A 23,984-nucleotide genomic window follows, 5' to 3' on the forward strand; every position below is an offset into this window, starting at 1 on the left:
ACAGAATTAGGATGTTTCATCTGACTTATCTGAAATGACTTGAAGATCATTAGAAAATTAAAAAAAAAATTCTTTGGTCCTATGTCAGGGTTGCTGTATTTGGCTAATCTATTTGACATTTTTTTTTAAATCAGCGACTTACCTTAAAAGTCCTTGATCGAGATAGATCCAGGGGAGAGGGTATTGGCTAGAATATTAGCTAACATCCTCAAGATTAAAAAAAATGTGGCAGGCTGTAAAGTTAGACTGAACTCAATCACTTCAAGTTGTAACAGGAAAAAAGCGAACCCTGTGTGTGGAGTGAATGTAGCCTGGTTGCACACAGTAAGGCGTTCTTCACAGGAAAGGGTCTTAGTTGACTGTTCCACCACTAGGAGCCCACAGCGTGAAGTGGCTCCAAAAAGGGGTGAATAATCTTGAAAGGAAGTAGTTTTAGTATTATCCCAAATTTACCAGTTTCTAGGGCTGTGTCAGTTTTCAGAACCACGTTTTAAGAGAGAGAATGACAAATCAGGATGCCCCGGAAGTGGAAGGTTAAGAAAGAAAAGGAACAGAGCAGATGTGTGTGGAGAGGGTAAGAGAACTGTGGTGGTTCAGCCGAAGACAAGGCTGAGGCAGACCTCACAAGCCTCTGAAAACTCTATTATTTTTTATAAACATTTCAAGAGATACACAGAAGGATTACATTTACGCATCATTAAAAATTAAGACAAGTGGTTATAATATTTAATAAGGTCATTTTCAGGCAAATTTAAGAAAAAAACTTCCTAACTGCAAATATCGTGACTATCCAAATAAGAAATGGGTTGCCTCAGAAAGAACTGAGCTTCACATCACTGGGGGTATTCGGGTGAAGGCCAACGATAGTCTGTGAGGGACTCCAGAATTGAGTGGCAAGTTTGTACTGGTGATTCCAAAGTCTTTTCCAGCACCAAGAGTTCAGGATTTAGGTTAAATAATAAAGATGTGCAGATTAAATATGCATTTGGCAAGGATCTAATTTCTTGTGTTTTTGATAACAATTTTACTTTTGAGAAAATCATTCCGTTTAGGTTGTGTTTCATATTGGACTCTCATCTAATGTGTTTACAGTGGAATTGATAAGTTGCTTCCCTGATTCCCACAGGTCTTCCAGGCCCCCCTGGTCCCCCAGGTCCTTTCCATGTCATCAAAGGAGAGCCAGGGCTCCCTGGCCCTGAAGGTCCAGCAGGTCTAAAGGGACTTCAGGGGCCACCAGGCCCTAAAGGACAGCAAGGTAGGAATATAGGGCTGTACAGGGTATGTGTGGAGTGGTCGGGGAAGTGAGCGGTATTTCCCTTTGACTCGTGTCTGTAAAATCAAAGTTTCTGGGGAGCGATTATACAGGCACATATTTGAATTATTACTTTCTTACTTACCTTAAATTTATATCAAAACCAAATGAATTTCTTCAAGGGGCCTACAAAATCCAGAACAAAATATAGGAAAAGCTAGAGGAACATCTAGCTCTACATATCCATGTTCAGTTAGAAAAGTGTCAGCTAAAGGAACCAGACCATCTTTCCAAGCTAGCAGATACCAGGTGGCAGGAAGCAGTAACCTAGAATTGTAAACATCAATGCTCTTCGGGGTTCCAGAAGCTTCCATGACTGGCAGAGGTTTCTGCTAGCCCCTATTGTTCCCAGACACCCTAACCTAAAGCCTTTATGCTCATTTGAACTAAACACTTACCATTCCAAGAACTACTGGTCAGGAAGGAGCCCTGGTGGTAGAGTGGCTTTGCACTCCATGAAAGGTTGGCGGTTCAGACCCGCCAGCCTCTCTGAGGGGGAAAAGACCTGGAGATCTGCTCCCTTAAAGATTTCAGCCTCGGGAAGATCAAGAAGGGGAGAGTGTTGACATGTAGTGGGGTTGGCAACCGGAGTCATAAAACAATATATATATTCATCGTCTAACGAGAAACTAATTTGCTCTGGAAACCTTCATCTAAAGTACAATAAGAAAAGTGAAACAAATGGGAATTGCAGAACTGAAAATAAAAATGCAATAAGTGAAATGAAAAAAACAGAAAATTTCAGCCCAGGAAACCCCATAGGGCAGTTCTACGCTGTCTGGTAGGGTTGCAGTGAGTCTGAATCTACTGGGCAGCCTGCAGCAACAACGGCCATTGATAAAGGGAGGTGGAGAATAAAGAACAGTGAAAACATAGATAGTTGAAAGATAGCAACCGTGAAAATTTAAGTTTAAAGCTACCTAAGAATAAACCATGCACATGAAAACAAAAAACTATGTCAATATTTTTTTTTTTTCTAAAAATGACTTAAGATGGCAGAATATGGCCAAGGGGGAAACTTTTTTTTTTTTTTATTGTGCTTTAAGTGAAAGTTTACAATTTAAGTCAGTTTCTCATACAAAAACTTATGTATACATTGTTACGTGACCCTAGCAGCTCTCCCTACTATGTGACAGCACACTCTTTCTCTCCACCCTGTATTTCCCGTGTCCATTCAGTCAGCTCCTGTCAAGCAGAAAACTCTTGAGAAAGCTAAAATGTGTTAAATATTTCCCCATCCATAGCCTGCCTTTTCCAAAAGCATGTGCTAAGACGTACCAACAATAGCAACGAGAAACCAGGGAGAACTCAGAATTGAGATGGTCAAGTACACGCCCATGTGAGTGTTAACTTGACAGTTGTCTCTGTGACATGTCTATAGGCTTGACGGAGCAATTCAGAGCACTCCAGGAAAACGTCCTCATCTGCACTAAAAGACGTTATGCTTGCCTCCCCAGAAGATTAAGTCGTTTCAGAAGGCAAGAAAATGATACATTCTGCTGTTCTCCAGGACAGCTCATGAGTTCTTTTTCCTTTGTTTTAGGTGTGACAGGACTGGTGGGTTTGCCTGGACCTCCAGGTGTTCCAGGGTTTGACGGTGCACCTGGCCAGAAAGGAGAAACGGGGCCTTTTGGGCCTCCAGGTAGGTGGTGTGCCTGTCCAACCTAATTACACTTTATCTTTTAGTTGAGAGCAATAGGTCCGAGCATGTGAACACCTATAAAATGAAGTTGAAAATGTTACTTGAAAGATTTCCAAAGAAGTCTGCTTCTGAGAAGAAATAGGGTTGAATGTGAGGTTAAGGGTTGTCATTTTTTTCTGAGTCGAGAGATGGATGTGGATCAAAGCATACAGTTTTCAGATGGTGTTGAAAGAAGGCTGATTGCAACGGCCTTGTGCGGTTGGTTCCCTTTGAGGAAAGCAGGCTGCAGCTACAGAAATTCTATTTCAGTCACAGACGAGGGAAAGTAGAATCGAAAAATAATTGTTCTAGAGTTGACCAGAAGGTCACTATAACTGGATAAACTTGATCTGCCTCACTTAGAAAGCAGGACATCACTTAAATATCCCATAATGACTCTAATGCTAAAGGGGAAGTTATAGAATCACCCTGAATTTAACCCAGGAAACAGGGGCATCAGCTAATTAAACAAAGATCACAATGCAGCAGACTGATGGCACAGAGCTTCCTTCCTCCTGTACTTCCATATACAGGCTTTGGAGCTGCTGATGGAGGGGAAACCACCTTAAAATGTGACTCTATAGTAATCCCCCCTTAGAGAAACCTCCAAATTCTGTATGAGTGACATGCACAGAGTCGGGGTAGAAACTGATCGGTTTATTCACTGGAAACGAAATTTATTGAGTATCTACTATGCACCAAGCACTGGGCTTGTAAAAATACCTTGAGGTGGTATGTAAAAAGGAAAAGATAAAGTACCATAAAGGAGATGGGTTGTTATTAGTATAGTAGTCTTGTCTTTTACTGAGTATTTGTGTGTGTGTGTGAAACGGTAGGATACTTTGTAGAAATAAACAAAAAATACAAAATATTAAAAACTTTTTTGAGACCAAGGTTTTGAAGTCTCTTGGGAGAATCTGTTTATAACTAGGGAAACCAATTTCTCTTCTCTCTTACAGGTCCAAGAGGGTTTCCCGGTCCCCCAGGCTCAGATGGGCCACCAGGATCCATGGGCCCCCCAGGCACCCCGTCTGTTGATCATGGCTTCCTTGTGACCAGGCACAGTCAAACAATAGATGACCCACAATGTCCTCCTGGGACCAAAATTCTTTACCATGGGTACTCTTTGCTGTATGTGCAAGGGAATGAACGGGCCCATGGCCAGGACTTGGGTGAGTCATCTATGGTTTCATTTATTCATTCAACATAGATTTATCAAGTGCCTACTGGGCAGTTCAAGTCTACCCAGAGGCACTTCCGAAGAAGGGCTTGGCAGTTCACCTCTGAAAGATCACAGCCGTTAAAAACCCGATGAAGCACAGTTCTACTCTGACGCACATAGGGTCGCCATGAGTTGGAGTCGACTCAATGACAACTTTTTCAGTCTGATACAACACTGTACTTGTCTCTGGTCCTGCGATTTAGAGAGCAGAGAGTGCCCTTATGACAACAGAGTATGCAAAACAGGCTTGACCCTGTTTCCCTTCATCCTTATCAAATGAATCATCAATCCAGTAGCTTCTGTACCACTGAAGTATGTAGCCAAGAAAATATAAAGGCCGAATCTATGACATTTTTAAAATTAGTAATACTTTTGATTGCTTCTTCAAATTATCAAGTAGAATCAAAATTACTAGAGTACACACAAAACAGCTTTTGTTGGTATTCTTAAAATAGGGCAGCTTAACTATCGTTCTTTTCTGCGACTGTACATTTTATCCCATATGTTTCTGATGTTCTAAGCCTTGTCCGTTTTATTGGTTTAGATTTTAGCAGAAAGCGCCATGTCTGTCCTCATTATCTTAGCCCCCTGAAGATACCCTCCACCAAATGTGAGGCACCTTTAACTTTTACTGAGGTTAGAAGCAGCGGCTATATAAAGAACATCTCTGAATTTTCTGCAAAATTGTCGTTAAAGACATTGTCCAATGCGTCGTTTAATAACCATTGTACAGGACCCACATGTTAAATTCCTTTCAGAATCCAGTTCAAGGGAAAAGATTTCTCTCGACTGATAAATTGGTTTTGCTTCCTTTTATCAAACATGTTCTACACAATCCCGTAGAGTTTCCCTTTTGCCTCGATCTCTTGGAATTTCATTTAATGTTCCTTTACAATGACACTCGTCTACTTGGTATGTTTACTTCCTTTCGGACTATAATTTAAATTTTTCAGATTTCCTTCTGAATGGTTATGTTGAATTTATGCCTTTTGTGAGTGGCCAGCTCAAATCGGTTTTAAATGGAGGTGGGTTGTAAATCATAAAGAAAATAACGCAGGTTGCCTCCTCTGGCTGTGCTTTTAGGTACGGCTGGGAGCTGTCTGCGCAAGTTTAGCACGATGCCCTTTCTCTTCTGCAACATCAACAATGTCTGCAACTTTGCATCCAGAAACGACTACTCCTACTGGCTGTCCACTCCCGAGCCCATGCCCATGTCTATGGCGCCCATCACTGGGGACAATATCAGACCCTTCATTAGCAGGTAAGTCGAACAGTTTTAGGGGCAGATGTACGACTGGAGAAGAAAAATCTCTTGTGGTCTGGACAGAGATTTTTTTTCTTCTCAAAATAGTCAACCCGTTGTCATTCAGTTCAGTAAATGTGATACCCCATCCTCGTAACAGAAATCAGCCAGAAAAATATTCCATATAAAAACCAGCTAATCCTCTAAATATTATAGTTGCAAAAGCAAGGTGAGATACCCAAACCGAAACCCACTGCCGTGGAGCTGAATGAGACTCACAGCGACTCTGTAAGACAGAGCAGAATTGCCCCATCGGGTTTCCAAAGCTGTAATCCTTTTCCCACGGAGCGGCTGGTGGGTTCAGCCTTTCCGTTAGCGGCAGAATACTTAGCCACTGCACAGCCACATCTCCTATAAGGTGAGATAGTGCCTGCGTTTGAAGCCGACTTTATATTTTGATGTGATTCACCTCGGTGATCACATTTCCTCCTGTGAGCAAAGGGTTGTTGATGAATTCCTCAGCAAGCATTAATTAGGCCAGTGTTTCTCAACTTTTTTATTTTTTGGTCTCCCCATGGAGCCTTTTTAGAAAGTTTTTTTTCTTAGTCACCCCCAAGACATTATAATACCACAGATACACTGTTTATATATGGTATGTATCCATGTGATTTGTGCATAAGATTTATATAATTTCTCTCATACACAAAGATTTGAGCATTTTATTTTTTGAACCACTGGGGTGATATTGTCCCCGTTGAGAATGCATGGGGTAGACTGAGTGACTTCCCAGATTTAGTGCTTACCCACACTAACGTGTGGAGTCTGCCTTCCGGTCCACCTGTGTTCACCTGATAGGAAGTAAAACGGGAAATTGAAATTACTATGACTAAAAAGTACATGATTGTCCTGTCTTTGCCTCTTTCCTTCCAATTAAAAGCTGATTCCTTAGTTCTACTCAGAAGTAACAGCAAAGTGGCAAAGAAACGAGTTAATTTGACTAACACATGATTTTATAATTTCGCCTTTTGCAGACTAAGATAATAAAGGATAAAAGGAGTAGCGAGTCAGGAAAAGTTTGCTCAGACAGGTGAATGTGATCAAAAGCAAGCTTCCTGTATTTTCTGTAAAGAGACAAACAGCTTTTGACTACAAAGAAAAATGTAGCACTGTTGGTTTATGAAAAGCCCTGCAGTCGGGGGCAAAGGGAAGGGAGTGTTGGGAGCCACCCCTCAGGAGCCCCTGCAGCCGTGTTGTGGTCATCCATGTAACTGGCCGATCGCTGATGACCACATCCTGTTTGGGGGGAAGAACAGGAAGTTATGGTGCCCAGGGAATGAGCACCTGTGAAGGCCAGGTCCTGGTAGATCACAACTGCAATAAGAGGTCTGGACCCTACGGGACTCTGGAACAGAAAGCCTAAGAGAGGCCCATTAAATAGGAAAATCGTGTATGTTTGATTACTTTACAGTAATTAAAATGCCTTCTGACAGCTCTCTTAGATTTTTTTTTTCTTGGAGTTATAAAGATTTTATTTTATGGGTCATAAAATAGGAAAAATCATAGTACTTTACAGTGTGACACTCAGACCCCATCAATTGTTCTATTTTGAGACTTTTCTTGCTCAGAACCATGCCTGGCGTACCAGAAGGAAAACTAACAACCTTTGTGTTTTTGTTTAGCTTCCCTTGGACAATAAGGTAGAACGTGAATGTTCATTTATACATGTTTCTTGTTTAGTTTCTAAATAACATTGACATCTGATCTTGATTTGGTTGAAAATGCAGGTGCTCTGGCATGCTTTTGAGATATTCCAAGTGCACTGCCATGAGAAGCCTCGTGTCTTAGATATTATTTCTCTGTGGACAAGTTACTTTCAGTAAGATCCCTCTGGTTCTAGAAGCATAAATGAAGAGTCTTAATTGTTTAAATGTCTCAGCACTTTAGATTTCAGGGTTTTTACAGTGTTCTGTGGCCAGACCCATAGAAACTCAGCATGAAGGACACTTACAGGTCATGTGGTTTAAGCCCGCTACTGTATCTTTCATTCCCTTTTGTGATGGTGCTGCCCCTTTCTTCTTGGCTCTGAGCATGAGGTTTCCGTGGATACCTTAATTTCCCAGTTTCCAACAACTTCTCAGGACTTACAGGTTCTATTTGAGGTCTTCCCTTTGGGGAGGTTCTAAAGCTTATTTATCGACACAATTAATAACGTAAAATCCTTCATTTTAAGCAGATAAGTTGCTACCTTTTCTGCTTTTATCCTGAGAGTCGGGCAGAATTTCCTAAACATTTCCTAGCCCTCTGCAGACAAGAGCCATCGTAAACCTGCTGATTGTTTCATTGCTGTAGTGGAAGGAGCACTGGTTTGGAGGGAGGAGGATTAAGTTCTAGTTCTGGTGTGTTAGTTTCTTCATAAATAATATGGAGGATGGAATCATGTGAATTTTAAGTGTCCATAAAACAAACCAAACCAAACCCCTTGCTGCTGAGTTGATTTTAACTAATAGCAACTCCATAGGACAGAGTAGAACTGCCCCATAGGGTTTTGAAAGAGCGGCTAGTGGATTCGAACTAGTGACTTTTTGGTTAGTAGCCAAACTCAACCACTGCGCCACCAGGGACCATACCCACTGCCATCGAGTCGATTCCAACTCATAGCGACCCTATAGGACAGAGTAGAACTGCCCCATAGAGTTTCCAAGGAGCGCCTGGTGGATCCGAACTGCCGACCTTTTGGTTAACAGCCATAGTACTTAACCACTATGCCTCCAGGGTTTCCTACCAGGGACCATACAACTCTTTAAATCTGCTGCTTTGTGTTCCCTAGCCCCCCATCTGACAGAGGCCAGGGACACCCTCTCTTTATCCACTCCTATCCCCCTGTCACACAGGGAGCCTGACCAAAATAAAGTGCTGTCCTCCACGTTGTATTTCTGGCTCCTGTGTAAGGCAGACAGATGGTGGCAGATGTATAAGGCCAATTTCAGTAAGTCTTGTTTAAATGAACCTTTTAATTCATCTGCATTTATATGAATAAAATAGAAAATTGCACAACACACATACACACACACGTGCGCACGCACACACGCACAAAAGTCCATGGCAAATCAAATGCCTAATTTAGACCCTCCTCCTCCTCTTCATCCATTTTCATGCAAATGTGCCTGCGTAACTAGGTGTAATTATTAACACCATTTATATTCATTTATCAGTATTGTTAACGCTCTGTTCATTTTGTGACTTGAATGTGATTATTGTACTGCTGGTGTCTAATTTTTTTTAACAAAACATTATCCCACCAACAAGGGTTCCCTTAATCGAGCAGCTTTTAGTCAGAACAGTGTGTGTTGTTCTAATTTATTCTGGGGTGCAGTTCCAGCAGCTGAACTTGAGCAAGCCCGACTTGGGTAGCCTCCTGTCCTGCCGGAAGTGTCCTCCGAGAGTTCCTTCAGCTATCCAGGCCCCGATGACAGCTGCCAGCCTTGAGCAGCTGAGGCCTGCGGATAGGGGTTTTTTCGCTGGTCTCTTGAGTTCCAGTCTAGAATAAGTTTCCTCAGGTGCATTGTTGGGCTTACCCGAATTTACTAAATTTGTTTCTTATGTGAAATGGTCTTAATAGCTTCAAACTAACTGCTCCATTTCAGAAGTGGATAGCATTTGAATTTCAGTAACTCACTTCTTAAACATTATTTGTGATTGTTCAAATATGTATGTACTCATTGTCGAAAAATTGGAAAACACTGAAATGCAGAAAGGAACCCATTGCTGTGGGGTTGATTCCTACTCATAGTGACCCTATAGGACAGAACAGAACTCTCCCAAAGGATTTCCAAGGAGCAGCTGGTGGATTTGAACTGCTGACCTTTTGGTTAGCAGCCAAACACTTAGCCACTGTGCCACCACATGCAGAGAGGAGAAAACAAAAGTCACATGTCACCTCAGCCCTTCCAGGGGATAACCACTGTTAAAACGTTCCCCTTTGATTTTTTTCCTGGTACAAAGCAGATGGTTGAAGAACAAATGTTGGATTTGCTTTGGAATTCAATGTTTTAATACTGAAAAGAGCTTATAAAACCAACAAGAAGGTGCTAAGGCTTGAAGGCTCGGTAACGGCCACAGCATTACCCACTTAATAAATAAGCAGTTGAATCAGAAAGCTGCCCAGAAGAGATGGAGTGAATAATGGGGAAACCAATGAATAAATACACCCTCACCCTGTGCCTTCTCTTACCTGCTCTGCTGCCCTTCCAGGTGTGCTGTGTGTGAGGCACCTGCCATGGTGATGGCCGTGCACAGCCAGACCATCCAGATTCCACAGTGTCCCACCGGGTGGTCTTCCCTTTGGATTGGCTATTCCTTTGTCATGGTAAGTGTTGTGGAAAACTGCATCTTTCCAGGAAAGACCCTACTCAAAAAAGCCCCATCCTTTTCTCTGTGGGCACGCAGCCAATCCCCTCCAGTTCTCTAGATCCTGGTGCCCAGCTCTCTCCTCCTTCACTTGGACCATCCCCCCTTCAAAGCTCACCTAGGAGCCTGGCCTGCTCTGCTTGGGGACAGCAGCGATTTCCAGCACCCAGCCAGCGGCCCCGCTCTTGCTTTGGGAATTACTGCTCTAATACTAAACTAGATGGGATGGGTATCTTCCCAGAAGCACAGGCCTGAATCCTCCACGCTCCTCCAGCTACCGCTTAGATGCTCCACAGATCTCTGCCCAGCACCAGCAACATGATGAGCTTTTCTGGCAGTCACGGCATCTTTCAGGGAATAGAATAAAAGAGCTTGCACTTGGGAGGCACACATTTTACTAAAACACACAAGCTAGAAAGCAGAAAGTTTGAATTAGAAAGAAAATACCTGAAAATCAGCTAAAGGAGTACTGTCTCCTGTCAGCAAGGCAACAACCCTTCCACAATATCTTACTGGGCCAATCCCTGAGAACCTGCGTTTTCTATGCCCATCACATGGGGTGAGGGCTGCTCGCCTGTCACCGACCTCTCTCAGATGCCAGTCTTTCCAGGTGCTCACCTCCTCCCAAAAACACGATATTTGTTGGGATTCTAAGTTATCTACTGCTGCTATAACAGAAACACCACAAGTGGATGGCTTTAACAAAGAGAAATTTTTTCTCTCACAGTCTAGGAGGCTAGAAGTCTGAATTCAGAGAGCCAGCCCTCCGAGAAGGCTTTCTCTCTCTGGTTGGCTCTGGGGTAAGGTCCTTGTCATCAGTCTTCCCCTGGTCTAGGAGCTTCTTAGTGCAGGGACCCCGGGTCCAAAGGACATGCTTTACTGCTGGCTTCTTTCTTGGTAGCATGAAGTCCCTCTCCTCTATGCTTGATTCCCTGTTTTATATCTCAAAAGATATTGACTCAAGATACAACCTAATTCTGTAGATTGAGTCCTGCCTCATTAACACAACTGCCTCTAATCCTGCCTCCTTAACCTCATAAAGGTTAGGTTTTACAACACATAGGATAATCACATCAGATCACAAAATGATGGACAACTACATAATACCGGAAATCATGGCCTACCCAAACTGACACACATTTTTGGAGGGCACAATTCAATCTATTGTAGCTTGTTTTATTTTACTGCTTCAGTTTAAAGTATTGATTAAACACATAAAAATCTCTGAGCTTATGAGATTAGGGTTATCCTGGAATTTGTCAATTCCCAGTAAATGATCCTACACAAATACCTTCTGTACCACCATGTTCCCACCCACAGATATGGCCAGGCTGTACATTTTGATTCCTAAATAAGTATCAGTTCATACTATTTGATTGACAGGAAAAGTGGCCTCGTAACTTTCTTCTTCTGCTGTGAATTACCCCAAGTGTAAAAAGTTGCTGGGAAAATAACTGTTAAAACACTTGAGTATGTATTAAGTCTGATCATAAGATTTGCTGAATTGGTTGTACTGCAGTTAGACTCTTTTACAGGTCCCAAGAATTTGCAGAAACAAAACATAGCAAGTTGTAGTGATAATTCCAAACGCACTGTTGTGATGACTTTGTCAAGAAAGCTGAAAAGGTTGAGAAATCAAGACACTAACAATGATATAAAACATACAGTTGAAGGCAGATTGGATGTTTTGACTCCATAATCATAAGAACTACTAAATGGAGTCTGTGACAAAATGACAGAAATTCCCTCTGAGCCAAGGTGTAAAGAACCACAGGAGAACGTTTTGTCCTGGTGTCATACAAAGACCTTAAACAATGATTGCTTGTAATTTCTGAAAATCAAGAGCAAATCAAAATGACGATGTTGCAGAGAACAGAGTGAGCCTTCTTACCAGGTAGCATCTTACCTTCTTAGAGTATTAGCAACAGTGTCTCTATCAGCAGTCTCACTCCTTGTTGGTTTGCTGCCGTTTCAGGTGGCCCAGAGATGGGCCTTCAGGGATAACCTTCCAAAGCAGACGTGCACACACATTTCCATTTATTCCTGTTCCGGAGATAACACTCATTTGAAAACTGAAATGATCTTACGCCGTAGCTAAAAGAGTAGCTAGGGAATCTGTAAAGAATAACATTAATACCTGACATGTCCGTCATTTGGATGACAACTAAGATCAGACAGCCCTCTCCCAGATAGGACGCATTCTGTAAGACGAGCCCCTGCGGACAGAGCAAATAATCATTTATAAACCAGAAACAAGATTTTGTGGATATATTTTCGAATGAGAGCATGGGGAAGATGCAACTATAGCTTGCTGAGCAAGAATGCCTTTAGCTTTCCTTTTCTGAGTTGTCTATATTTCTTCTGGTTTTCTCCGGGAGGTCTACTCAACTGTTATTATTTCTTTGACTCCTTAGTAAAGCTTCTAAGATAAATTAACACAATTGTGGAGAAGCCTCAAAAATATGGGCTGGAGGAATGGTGTAAGCCTATTCTGAGAAATATATTTTGTACTTTTACCTGATTGTCCTAGGGTAATTTACATAGAATCAGAGCCATAAATGCTACTGTAGCCAGTCAATCTTTGTTTCAGTTTAGGACACCCCCTAGACTTATTCTTAATAAGGGAGAGAAAGCTGACAGGGGAAAGATGAGCTAATTCCTAACCTGATGAATTAACAGCATAAGAAATTCCACATTTATCCCTCATGGCCTGCAATGTTCTCTCTGACAGTGACATCAAGGATCACGTGTGTTAGTGAACAGTAATTTGCTCATTCTCTTGATGAGGGAAAACAGTGCTTTTAATCCATTCTCTTGAAGTTAATGAGCGAGTCCCTTGAGCTGCCCCCACAAACTGATCGTCGTCTGGAACGTGTGGGTTAAGCCACATACGGGAGCTTTTCAGAGAACAACCCTTATGAGGTACCTGTTGCCAACGTGAAGTTTTGCTGAGTTTGTGAAAAATTAGAACTTGACCCAATGGGGCCGCCATCTTATTCCCACCCCCATGTAAAATTCTTACCTCACTTCCCTTCACTACAAGAAAACAAGAGTCTGTGCCTGATTTGGGGACATTTTTCTGTACTCGTTTAGCTGCAGAGTATTTCACGATATGACTTAGTTTAGAAAGAGCAGTGATGATGATAAAAGCCGGGTAAGAGTTCTGTGCCGTGCTCCCTAGGCATCAGGCTTCCTTGGATATTGATGTGAACTCACTTCAGTTCTATGGCAGCTAAATGTGTCTGCAAAATGTGAGCCAGCATTCTGGCCTGGAGGCCAAGTGAGGACTTGAGTGTTCAAGGTTACCCATCACATCTTCTTAGTCTTTAAGGGGATTTGTGGTGAAATGAGGAAGGCTTTGTTCTAGAAGTCTGTAGACTCCTGTTTCTTTCTCAGCTTTGCTTTTGAACTGTGATCATGGGCAGATTCTGAATGTCCCAGGACCCTCGCTTTTTCATGTGGGAACTGTGAGAGTTAACCGTGTCCTCAAAGGTCCCTTGCAGCCCCCAAAATTCTAGAGTTCACATTTTCTATATCTGAAAAAATAGTTATGGAGATGTTTTATAAGGTCTCATGCAAGTTTACAGAGCATTCGTTTTAAAAGTTTTTGAGTTTTGAGGACAGGTAGGACCTACTTGAATCCGTTAGACCAAAATGCAATTTAATAATTAGTTCCAGTAGTGTTCTTTTTTCTCTTTCTCTTGTTTAAATTTTCTCCTTTTTTAAAGGAAAGAAAAAAAGGGTGGGCATTCTTTACCTTAGAATAAAATTCATTATAGCAGCTAATATATTAAAAAGTTCATTTTGTTTATAAAATCTGATTTCATATCAGTTGGTTCTAACATTATTTGCACATTTTGGCCATGGTCTCATATCCCAGGTTAGAATAGATTTTAGGTTCAAAATAATAACTTATCTTCAAAAATAGTATGTAGTATGGTTGGCATTTCTGATAGAGCTGGACTGGTCATCTGCTATTTTGGGAGAAGTGTTAGCTGATTTCTGGAGGCTGTATAGAGCATGGCTGTGCCCCAGCCGGGGAAACAGAAAGTGACTTGTGGAGGCCATCTGGGAAGTGTTTGGAGGGGGCGCCTGCACGCAGGCTGGCTTACATGGTAACCTTGAGGCTGGAGAGTGCCCGCTTTCCAGAAAGAATCACCCTGGCTCCTTCCCGAGGAACAGTAAATCTCCTGGACTCCACGGAGGATGTTCTGACTCAGTGCTCACATTTGTTCCCCAGCACACCAGCGCTGGTGCCGAAGGTTCTGGCCAAGCCCTCGCGTCACCGGGCTCCTGTCTGGAAGAATTTAGAAGTGCGCCATTCATTGAGTGCCACGGCCGTGGAACCTGTAATTACTATGCAAATGCTTACAGCTTCTGGCTTGCCACTATAGAGAGAAGCGAGATGTTCAAGTAAGTTGGAGTGACCCTCTCCCCCCTGTCGCTTGTCTTTTCAGTTATCCCTGATCACACCTTCCGGCACCAAGTCTTCAAAAATGATGACACTTAAAGTAATGAGTATTTGATTCTCTTCCACACGGGCAGGTAACCAAGGTGATATTTAAAGGCAAACATTAGGTGGTGGAATTAATTCTTCCACTGACTGGAGAATCATGGAGAGGAAAAGTCCTCTTTCATTTTTCTAGGTGGAGCCACTAGAATTTAATTGGAAGCAATCAACAAATCTTCAAACAGAGCATGTTTAAAATACTGTGCATTTAATAATAAAGTTGAGGAAAGTGAGCGGGGTTCATTTTTGTAGTATCCGTAACGCCGATTTTAATGTGCGTGCACATAACATACACGTGAGTTCTGAGTGAAATTTTTTTAGAGCTGTGCAAATAAAAATTCATATTGGCACAATTGAAGCTGAAATTGATAGGGAAAACCTCCCTGACCCCGACCCCCACTTTTTTCTCCATTACCAAAATTTCACCTTTAAAGCAACTGTCCCAAGTGGCTGATAACCTTGTTGAAATGAATTTGGAGGCTGGCCAGTCCCTAATGGACAGTAGCATAATGAATCCTCTGCCCTTTATTTAGTACCAGCTGCAGCCATGGCTGGCGCAGGCGCGGAGCCTGATGGAGCTTGAACAATTAATTACTGCTCATTCTCGAAATAAATGCTTCTCACCCCTGGAGATAAGCCTTTCTGTCTTTCTCTTTTCTGAGAGAATTATGTAGAACTCTGCTATGATCCTGTTTCTTTCCAGCTTAGACCATAAAAGGTGAAGTAATGTATTCACTATTCATAATTCTTAAAGCATCCAAAAAAAAGTATCTCTCTGCCTAATTGTTAGCTTGTGTGAGCCTTTTTAGGCTACTGTGAACTTGACATCAACTCTATGAGAGAATTTAACCTCTTCGCTAGCGAGACAAACACACTCCATTGATGTCTCAGCTCCTGGAGCTTCCCTTAGAGGGTTAATAGGTTATAGTGGTTTTTTTTTTTTTTTTGGTACAATGAACAAAAATACCTTCTTAAATAAAATTAGGTAAGAGTCCATTAATTTAAATCAGATCACATACCTCAGTTTGGGGGTACTAGAATTTACACCAAAAGCTGCTAAAACAATCAGCCTCCATTTTAGGGCAAGGAATTCTCGTTATATGGACATTTTAACTTCCATAAAGTTTCATTAGTACCTACTTCAGTTCAGACTTCACCTTTCAACAGTCCAAATCATGTAGGATTTCAAGGATCAGGGAAGAATTTGGGGTACTAAACCCCTTAGAGGTTTTTGAGCAGGGCAGGATGCTATGAGTTGAAATCGACTCGACGGCACCAAAGGACAAGGATGGCTGAGGGGCTCTGTTGCATGTCTGATGAATGGTGAGCTGATGGCTAATGTTTCCTTTCTCGTTGGATTTTAGGAAGCCTACTCCGTCAACCTTGAAGGCAGGGGAACTACGCACCCACGTCAGCCGCTGCCAAGTTTGTATGAGAAGGACATAATGAAGCCTGGCTCTCAGCTAATGTCACAATATGGTGCTATTCCTTTTTTTTTTTTTTTTAACAGCAACGAACCCTAGAAATATATCCTCTGTACCTCACTGTCCAATATGAAAACAGTAAAGTGCCTTATAGGAATTCGCGTGACTAACACACCCTGCTTTACGGGCCCTCTACTTGCTGAAGGAGAAAAAAAAAGACAATGATAAGCTTTAAACATTGACATACCAAATGGCACTTTTGATGAAATAAAACATAAAAATGCTCTATCATGCAATGCACGGATGTGTAAGTGGGAGTTCATCCGAAACCAAAGGGTGCTAGGAGGTATTGTGCCTTAGATACTGTTGACCCCCCGTTTTTCATTCTGTGTTAGAATAGATTAATTCCCCCCTCCCCAGGTATAAATATTTGTTTATATCACTGTCTAGCTGTTTCAGAATCCAGGTCCCTCGGTCTGTATATTGTTCCTGTACAAATCATAATCATGTAAAAACTGTTTTTGAACCTCCAAGTGGAATAACAGACTCAGTAAGCAGATCTTGCAGAACCCAAATATAAATTCATGTCTTTCTGCTCTGTGTGGTACTATGCAGCTGCTTCGGCAGAAATCACAACTTTCTGTGGAATAAAGACGGTCCAAAAGTAGTCAGAAAGTTAAATATATATATATATTTTAGTAATTTATATAGAGGTCAGCAATTAGGCAAATCAAGTTTTAGCTTAACTTCCACTAGTAAAATAAAGCTTACAGGGTTTTCTTCCTTTCAAAGATTGCGCTGTCCTTTTTACACAGGTTGTTAAACCCTACAGTATTGAATGTGAAACATGAGTTTTCATTGTTCACTTCCAGACCAAAAATTGTGTATTGCCAAAACCAAACCCAGGTTCATGAAGATGGTGTCTATATAGTGCAACATGTACTTTGAGCTTGTTGTTTTTATTCTGTATTAAATATTTTCAGGGTTTTGAACACTAATCACAAACTGAATGACTTGACTTAAAAAAGCAACCACCTTAAAAGGCCTTCGTTTTATTAGTATTCCTCATTCTGGTGTGAGAAACAGCCCTGTTGAAGCAGAATGTCAGTATTTTTACATGTAAGCACATTCAGGCCACTTCCTTGGTTTCTCATGAGCTGTGTTCACAGACTTCAGCAGGGAAAGGGGGGATGGATTGCAAGAGGGCAGAGCTGGACCACCGTGCCTGAAATGACATTTCACTTAAAGTATCCAAAAAGTTTTAAAGACTACTAAGGCCTTTTATGTAATTTGTTTAAATGTGTATTTCTTAAGAATTCAAATTTGTAATAAAACTATTTGTATAAAAATTAAGCTTTTATTATTTGTTACTAGTATTGCCCCCCCCAGAGCATTAAAAGAATAGTTACTGCACAAGCCACTAATAAATTTTTAAGCTTTGCATACCTTAGATCATTTCTATTTTGTAGTTCTTCTAAACAGAAGTCATGGACTGGAAATAATTTCTAGGAAATATCTATACATGTATATAATTGATCTGCTTCTTCCTTCTTTCCATCCTTCTGTCTATCCATCCGTCCATCCGTCCACCCACCCATCTATCCACCCATCCATTTATCCATCCATTTGTCCGTCCATCCATGCATCCCTCCGTCCGTCCGTCCATCCATCCACCCATCCATTTATCCATCCATCCGTCCATCCATCTATCCATCCATCATACATATACTGAGGGTTTACCATTTGTCAGGCGTGGTTAGGTACAAGATAAGCAGAAATGAATAAAACATGTATTTTTTAACCCTTAAAAACTGACCCACTGGTGATAACTGAGATTATAGTTATGTCATAGATAGGAGTTGGAGAGAGGGTTGGATTCCAAGTATTATTTGAAATACCAAGGAAAATAGATGGCAGATTTCTTTTTCCCTAGTGATTTAAGCTTCAATTTAGACTTGATTAAAATATAGTTGTGGAGGATGAGTGTGATTCAGAGTACTCAAGAAAAAGTTCTAAATACTGTAATGTTCTTGGTTATCTAACCTACAGCTGTAATGGTGACAAAATAGGATAATATATGAACATGACCAACACAGTGCTTGGGACAGGAGGCACCAGGCAAGGCTCTATTTCGGTCACCTCCGTCCTACCTTTGATAATGATGTAAAGGGTTCTTTGGCCTTGCTCAACCAAAAGGTCAGCGGTTCAAGACCACCAGAGGCTCCGTGGGAGAAAGATGTGGCAGTCTGCTTCTGTAGAGATTCACAGCCTTGGAAACCCTATGGGGTCGCCATGAGTTGGGATCGACTTGACGGCAGTGGGTTTGGCTTTTTGGTTTTGGATAGGATAGGAACAAGGACAACTAAGATCATTAGGCCCGGCTCCTACTGAGGTTACTGAGAGCTATTAAACACCTTCATATGATAGCCACTTTGAGCTTCTTGTTTCTATGTATAAAACTTATGTATCATAAATTTTTATTCATCATATGCAGTTTGATGTAAATAAACCCAGGAGCCATCGATTCCGATTCATGGTGACCCTGTGTGGGTCAGTATAGAACTATGCTCTATAGGGTTTTCAACAGCTAATTTTTCAGAAGTAGATCACCATTTCTTCTGAGGTGGCTCTGGGTGGACTTGAACCTCCAATCTCTCATTAGCAGCCAAGTGTACTAACTGTTTGCACCACCCAGGGACTTCTTGATATATAAGAAGATAATATGACACTGTAAATCTCACCATTCAAATCCTGTGCTATTTATATCTGTTAGTCTGGAAGCAGTTTTTTTAAGTTTTATTTTTAAATTAACTTAGAGTAAAACTGACTTTTTGTTTAAGGTACAGTTCTGTGAACTGTAACATATATAGGTTTGTGTAACCATCACTAAAATCAAGATACAGAACAGTTACCAACCAAACCATACCCATTGCTGTTGAGTCGATTCCAACTCATAATGACCCTATAGGACAGAGTAGAACTGACCCTTCGGGTTTCCAAGGAGCAGATGATGATTTGAACTGCTGACCTGTCAGTTACCAGTTGTAGCTCTTAACCACTGTGCCGCCAGAGCAGTTATATCACCCCAAAAAACTCTCTCAGGCTGTTCTTTTGTGTAACACCCTCACCCCACCCCTAAACCCTGACAACCACTGAACTTTCCCCATAGGTAAGGTTTTGTCTTTTTGAGATTGCTGTGTAAACAGGACCACACAGAATCAAACCTTTTGGAACGGTCGTCTTTCACTAAGCATAATGCATTTGTCATTCCTCCATGGTGTTGTATCAATCATTTGTTCCTTTTTATTGCTGATTACATTTTATAGATACACCAGAGTTTGCTCATCTCTTCACCTGATAAAGGACATTTGGGTGGCTTTTTGGTGATTTCAGTCCAATTTCTGGTAATTATGAATGGAGAATAAACATACATGTTCGGATTTTTGTGTGAACATAAGTTTCTTGAATCTACAGATTTATGTCCTTCTCCTGTGGAGAATGTTGACATTTTTGTTTTCTGGCAGACCATTGATCCGGTTAAGTTACAGGCAGTAAGTTCCAACCTACCTTCTGTGGTCTGTGGTTCCAATATCAGGTTAGTTTTCAAAGCTTTAGCTGTGCTACTCAGATCTTTCCTGTGTGTGTGCTGCCCCCTGTTCTGTCTGGGACATGGGTGGGATGGTCAGTTGTCAAAGTCTTTGGTGTGCTCCTTAGAATCAGATCCATGCCTGCACAGCTCAGAATTGAGCCCAGGAGTTCATATACTTTACCTTCCAATCTCCACCCTCCCCATAGTCTTCCATTTACTTTCTGGTTCCCCGGGCTCTTCTTTTTGATCTTTTATGCACAAAACTGGGTCTTTAGATACCAGACTCTTGTTTTTACTTCCTGTGACTACAGCCACATCTGGGGCCAAGAGGCAGGAGAACTGGAACAAAATCTGTGGTAACTCACCACTGGTTTGCTGGTACATCTAATTCTGGTCTTTGTCCCCAATCTGTCTACTACTATTGACTTTTCTGAGAGAGAGAGAGAGACAGTGTGCAGTGCGTTTACTCAACCTTATCCACAACTGAAACCACTAGAGATGGTAGTTTTGAAGCATAAAGAACACTAGTTTTGATGCTGTAGGTCTGATGGTAGTGTGCAGAAGACAAACAAATGGTCAACCTTGCTGTTTTTTTTTAATTTCCACTCTCATTTGTAATGCTTGAATGTGTTGTGAGCCACTGATTTCATTATTTCAGAATTTTTTCTTTTTTTAATAGATGTATGTCGGTTCTTTTCATGTACTTTTACATTATAGCTAAGCGTACTTTAAATAATATATGTTAGCATGTACACATTTTGGGGACTATCATTTTCACATAAGAACTCTCAAAATCCTAGCGTTCAGGTGTACAGTCTATTCATCTCACAGGTTGTATTTGATCCCAAGGGTCGTTCTAGTATATTCATGGAACTAGATAGAGCCGAGTTTTGAATTCTGATCCTGTCACACGCAAACTGGGTGACCTTGGGCAAGTTACATAAGCTCACTGAGATATACATAACTTGTTGTTAGAGGCTGTGTAGTCGGTTCTGACTCATAGAAACCCCTTTAGGACAGAGTAGAACCGCCTCATGGGGTTTCCAAGGAGCAGCTGGTGGATTTGAACTGCTGACCTTTTGGTTGGCAGCCAAGTTCTTAACCACTATACCACCGGGGATCCATATATAGCTTAGGTCATTTTTATTTTTTAATTCTTCCAAATCAGAATTATAACCTGAGAGAAATTTGCTGGAAAATTAAAAAAAGTTCTGCTGCATTCATTCATCCTTCTACTCATTCTTTCCATGCTCACATCTGTTCTCTTCGTTAATCTCTTCATCATTCATAGACTTTGTGTTTACCATTTCCCAAGTCCAAGGTCAGGTACAGGAAAAATGGACATGAATAATAAACACATCCAGCTCTTAGCAACAAATTCTATGTACATATAAATCATTGTGGAAGAAACCTGTAACCTGTCAGGTATGTAAAATGAGGTCAGAACTGACAATAGAGTTATGCAATAGATGGAGGTGGGGGTGAGGGCTGTATTACAAGTGGGATTCATCACAACTGCCTACTTTAGAATGTTGCCCGGAGGATTAGATGAGAGATGAGATTAAACAGCAGGTCTGCACAAACAGGAACAGACAGCGTTTTTTATTCTTCCAGGCACTGTGCAAGGCCCGGGGTGCAATGGCGAATCACGTAGCCCCTGCACTGGAAGGCTTTATTCCAGATTCCATTGGATCGTTCTTCTCCCTGTTTATGCATTCTTCTATCACACATTTGTCTAAGTCATTTTTTAAAAAGCCTTTGTTTGTTTAGTACATCTGGAAAGAATGCATACACAAAGAATTGAGACGTGAGAAAGCATCGCTTCAACACTAATGAATCTACAAGAATTAGGGTTTTGGGAAAGATTACCTAAACATTTAAAAAAAAACTGGAAACCGCAACCAAAATAAGCTGATAAAATCTCTATTAACATAACAGAAGAGTCTTGGTAAGACTCCTTCCGTGATTTTTATTAAACTAGAGAGCTTCAACCGGCTGCTCTCGGAGTTCCTCACATGTGAAACAGAAATAAGGGGATTCCCCTGCCTGGTTCTCATGTTGTTACATGTTCTTCCCGTCCTCACCTCCTTGATGAAGGAGGCCTCCACTCCCATCACTTGGATGAGGATGTGACTCATTCCATAGACACCTGTCTGCTAGCACCACCCCTCATATTTCCTCTGTACGCTAGGTCTTCGTCTGTGTTCTGGGAACACCGTGTCATAACACTCTGAAGCTGCGTATTAGACAGAGACTGACAGGGAAAAACTTTTTGTTTTTAATTGTGAACTCAATTTATTTGGTGTATTTCAAAAGGTGCAATACTTTTCTTCCTTTATTGGTAAAAGAAGTTAGAAATTAGCTTTCAAAAAAAAAAAATCAGCCGATTTCCTTAGAAGTCACAGTCACATACTCTGTGCATCCTTGAACAGAGGTGGGCAAGGTAGGCTTCGCCCACTTCATGAGTTTTATCAAACACTGTACCTGCTCCCAGAAGGGAAGCAAAGGCAACTTTCCAAAAGGAGCATGTGACTGAATTAGGCATTTTCGATACGTCTTCCCAAGAGTACCAGGTGGGGAACACGGTTTCTAAGCCATGTCTAGGAGGTGGAACGTGGAATCAGTCTGTCCTCCTTGCCTCAAGGGCTGTCCCCTGGTTAACGAATTAAAAAACAAGACGAAATAAAATGAATTCCCCACACCATAAAAACCTATTGCCATTGAGTCAATTCCGATTCATAACAACCCTGTAGAACAGAGTAGAACTGCCCCAGAGGGTTTCACAAGAGCGGCTGGTGAATTTGAACTGCCGACCTTTTGGTTAGCAGCCAAATGCATAACTACCGCACCACCAGGGCCCCTTTCCCGACACTCCCCCCAAAAAATAAAAAACGAAGCAAAACACCAAGATGTCTCAGATTACTCACCAAAATGGAGCCAGGGAGCAGCTCCAAGGATTTGAGTTAGTCTGTTACAGAGGCATCAACAAGTATGCCTTGCTTTAAAAAAAAATTTTTTTGAAACAACAAAAACTAGTACTGATCACTTTTCTGACAATGCACGATTACTCAGTTGGCACTGGTAAGGGAGGAGGGCCACGCCTGTGGGCCTTGTCTCAGGCAGAAACGTGGGTGAGTGCAGGCCTTGTCTCATGTGTGCACATGGGTGGGTGCAGGCCATGTGTCACTATTGCAAGAATGAATTTTAATTTTCGTCTTCAGTTTTTGATCTAAACATGGCTTTTAGTATGATACCAATGCCAGCTGAGCAGAAAGGGCTCTGGAGAGATACCCATAGCAGCACATACCTTTGGCTCTTCTTGCTTCTGGAGGCCCCAGGGCAGCCATTATTGCTTCCTCAAATGCGACCCTATAGGACAGAATAGGACTGCCCCATTAGGGTTTCCAAGGAGCAGCTGATAGATTTGAAGTGTCAAACTTCTGGTTAGCAGCCAAGCTCTTAACTACTGTGCCACCAGGGCCCTAAATACATTCATGTGAGTGTGGAACCCTCCGTGTATTTGATGCCTCAGGTCATGGGCCAGCTTTCCAGCAGTCTCTGGGGTGATAGGCTTCCGGTTTTTTCTTGGCAAGTTTCTTAATAGTAGAGGGGTCATCTCTGAGATGAATTTGGGTCCCAACAACCAAGAAAGTCATCACTGGACAGCGTGAGTTATCTCAGGTACCCACTTCTCTGCCACATTTTCAAATGAGGATGGAGAGACCACTGAAAAACAGACTGGAAATACCTGTTTGTGGATAACTCAGCGGTTGAAATTTGTCGTAATCCTCTTGCCCTGAGGTACCAAAATGTCCAAGAATATATGACTTTCCACCAGTCCTAACTGTGACTGGTTGTCAAAAATAGTCGGTACACATTCAGATGGAAATTTGTTTGTTGTGCGGGATAACGGGAGACATGTTTTACCAAGGGTACCATCACCCGCAACAACACACTTCCTTAGTTGCCTCCGTTGCTGAAATGGTTTTGTATCCACTTTAAACATTTCAAATGGGATGCTGACCTCAACTTCTCTGCCAGGATGTTGGCAGCACTGCCTGTCTAAATCATTTCGACAGTATCTCTGTGATCAACCTCGGCTCTACTTTAGTAATAAACATTTCCTAAACAATTCCCTCCATGCAAAAAAAAAAAAAAAAAAAAGCATTTAGTTTTATTGGGCTTAAGATGATCTCTCTGCAATATTACAGTGTCCCTAGAGTCACTTTTGGAGCCCTGGTGGCCCAGTGGTTAAGCGTTCACCTGCTAGCCAAAAGGTCAGCAGTTCAAATCCACCAGCTGCTCCTTGGGGACCCTATGAGGCAGTTCTACTCTGTCCTGTAGGGTCGCTATGAGTCGGAATCGAGTCGGAATCGACTCGGTAGCAATGAGTTTGGTTTGGCTTTTTTAGGGTCACCTTTAAAAAAAAAATTTTTTTTTTTAAGCATGTGGGATTTTGTTAAGAACAAACTTTTCATAACTGATATCCTCTTCAACCTTCGTTACTTCAGATTTAAGAGATGTTTTCAAGTATTGTTATAAGCAGCTCCTTATCCTTTCGGTCATTTTGGTTATAGTTGTGTAACTCCGTTATGT

At 41.6% G+C, this 23,984-nt stretch overlaps 1 protein-coding gene and 1 pseudogene across 1 annotated transcript in view; one reads left to right on the plus strand and one right to left on the minus strand.

The window, feature by feature from the left end:
- The window catches only part of COL4A1 (collagen type IV alpha 1 chain), a 173,545-nt gene extending 156,296 nt beyond the window's left edge, over positions 1-17,249 (plus strand). Inside the window, exons 46-52 of the mRNA XM_064275232.1 lie at positions 1,127-1,255; positions 2,856-2,954; positions 3,953-4,165; positions 5,299-5,476; positions 9,710-9,824; positions 14,106-14,278; positions 15,740-17,249. Coding sequence (XP_064131302.1) covers positions 1,127-1,255; positions 2,856-2,954; positions 3,953-4,165; positions 5,299-5,476; positions 9,710-9,824; positions 14,106-14,278; positions 15,740-15,821 — 989 coding nt within the window. The 3' untranslated portion in view covers positions 15,822-17,249. The remainder of the gene's footprint in view (positions 1-1,126; positions 1,256-2,855; positions 2,955-3,952; positions 4,166-5,298; positions 5,477-9,709; positions 9,825-14,105; positions 14,279-15,739) is intronic.
- A 5,631-nt stretch (positions 17,250-22,880) lies between these two features.
- Positions 22,881-23,517, minus strand: LOC100677190 (cell division control protein 42 homolog; annotated as a pseudogene).
- Between the last annotated feature and the right edge of the window lie 467 nt (positions 23,518-23,984).

Source organism: Loxodonta africana, chromosome 23 (genome assembly GCF_030014295.1).
Source record: "Loxodonta africana isolate mLoxAfr1 chromosome 23, mLoxAfr1.hap2, whole genome shotgun sequence".
Lineage (NCBI taxonomy): Eukaryota > Metazoa > Chordata > Mammalia > Proboscidea > Elephantidae > Loxodonta > Loxodonta africana.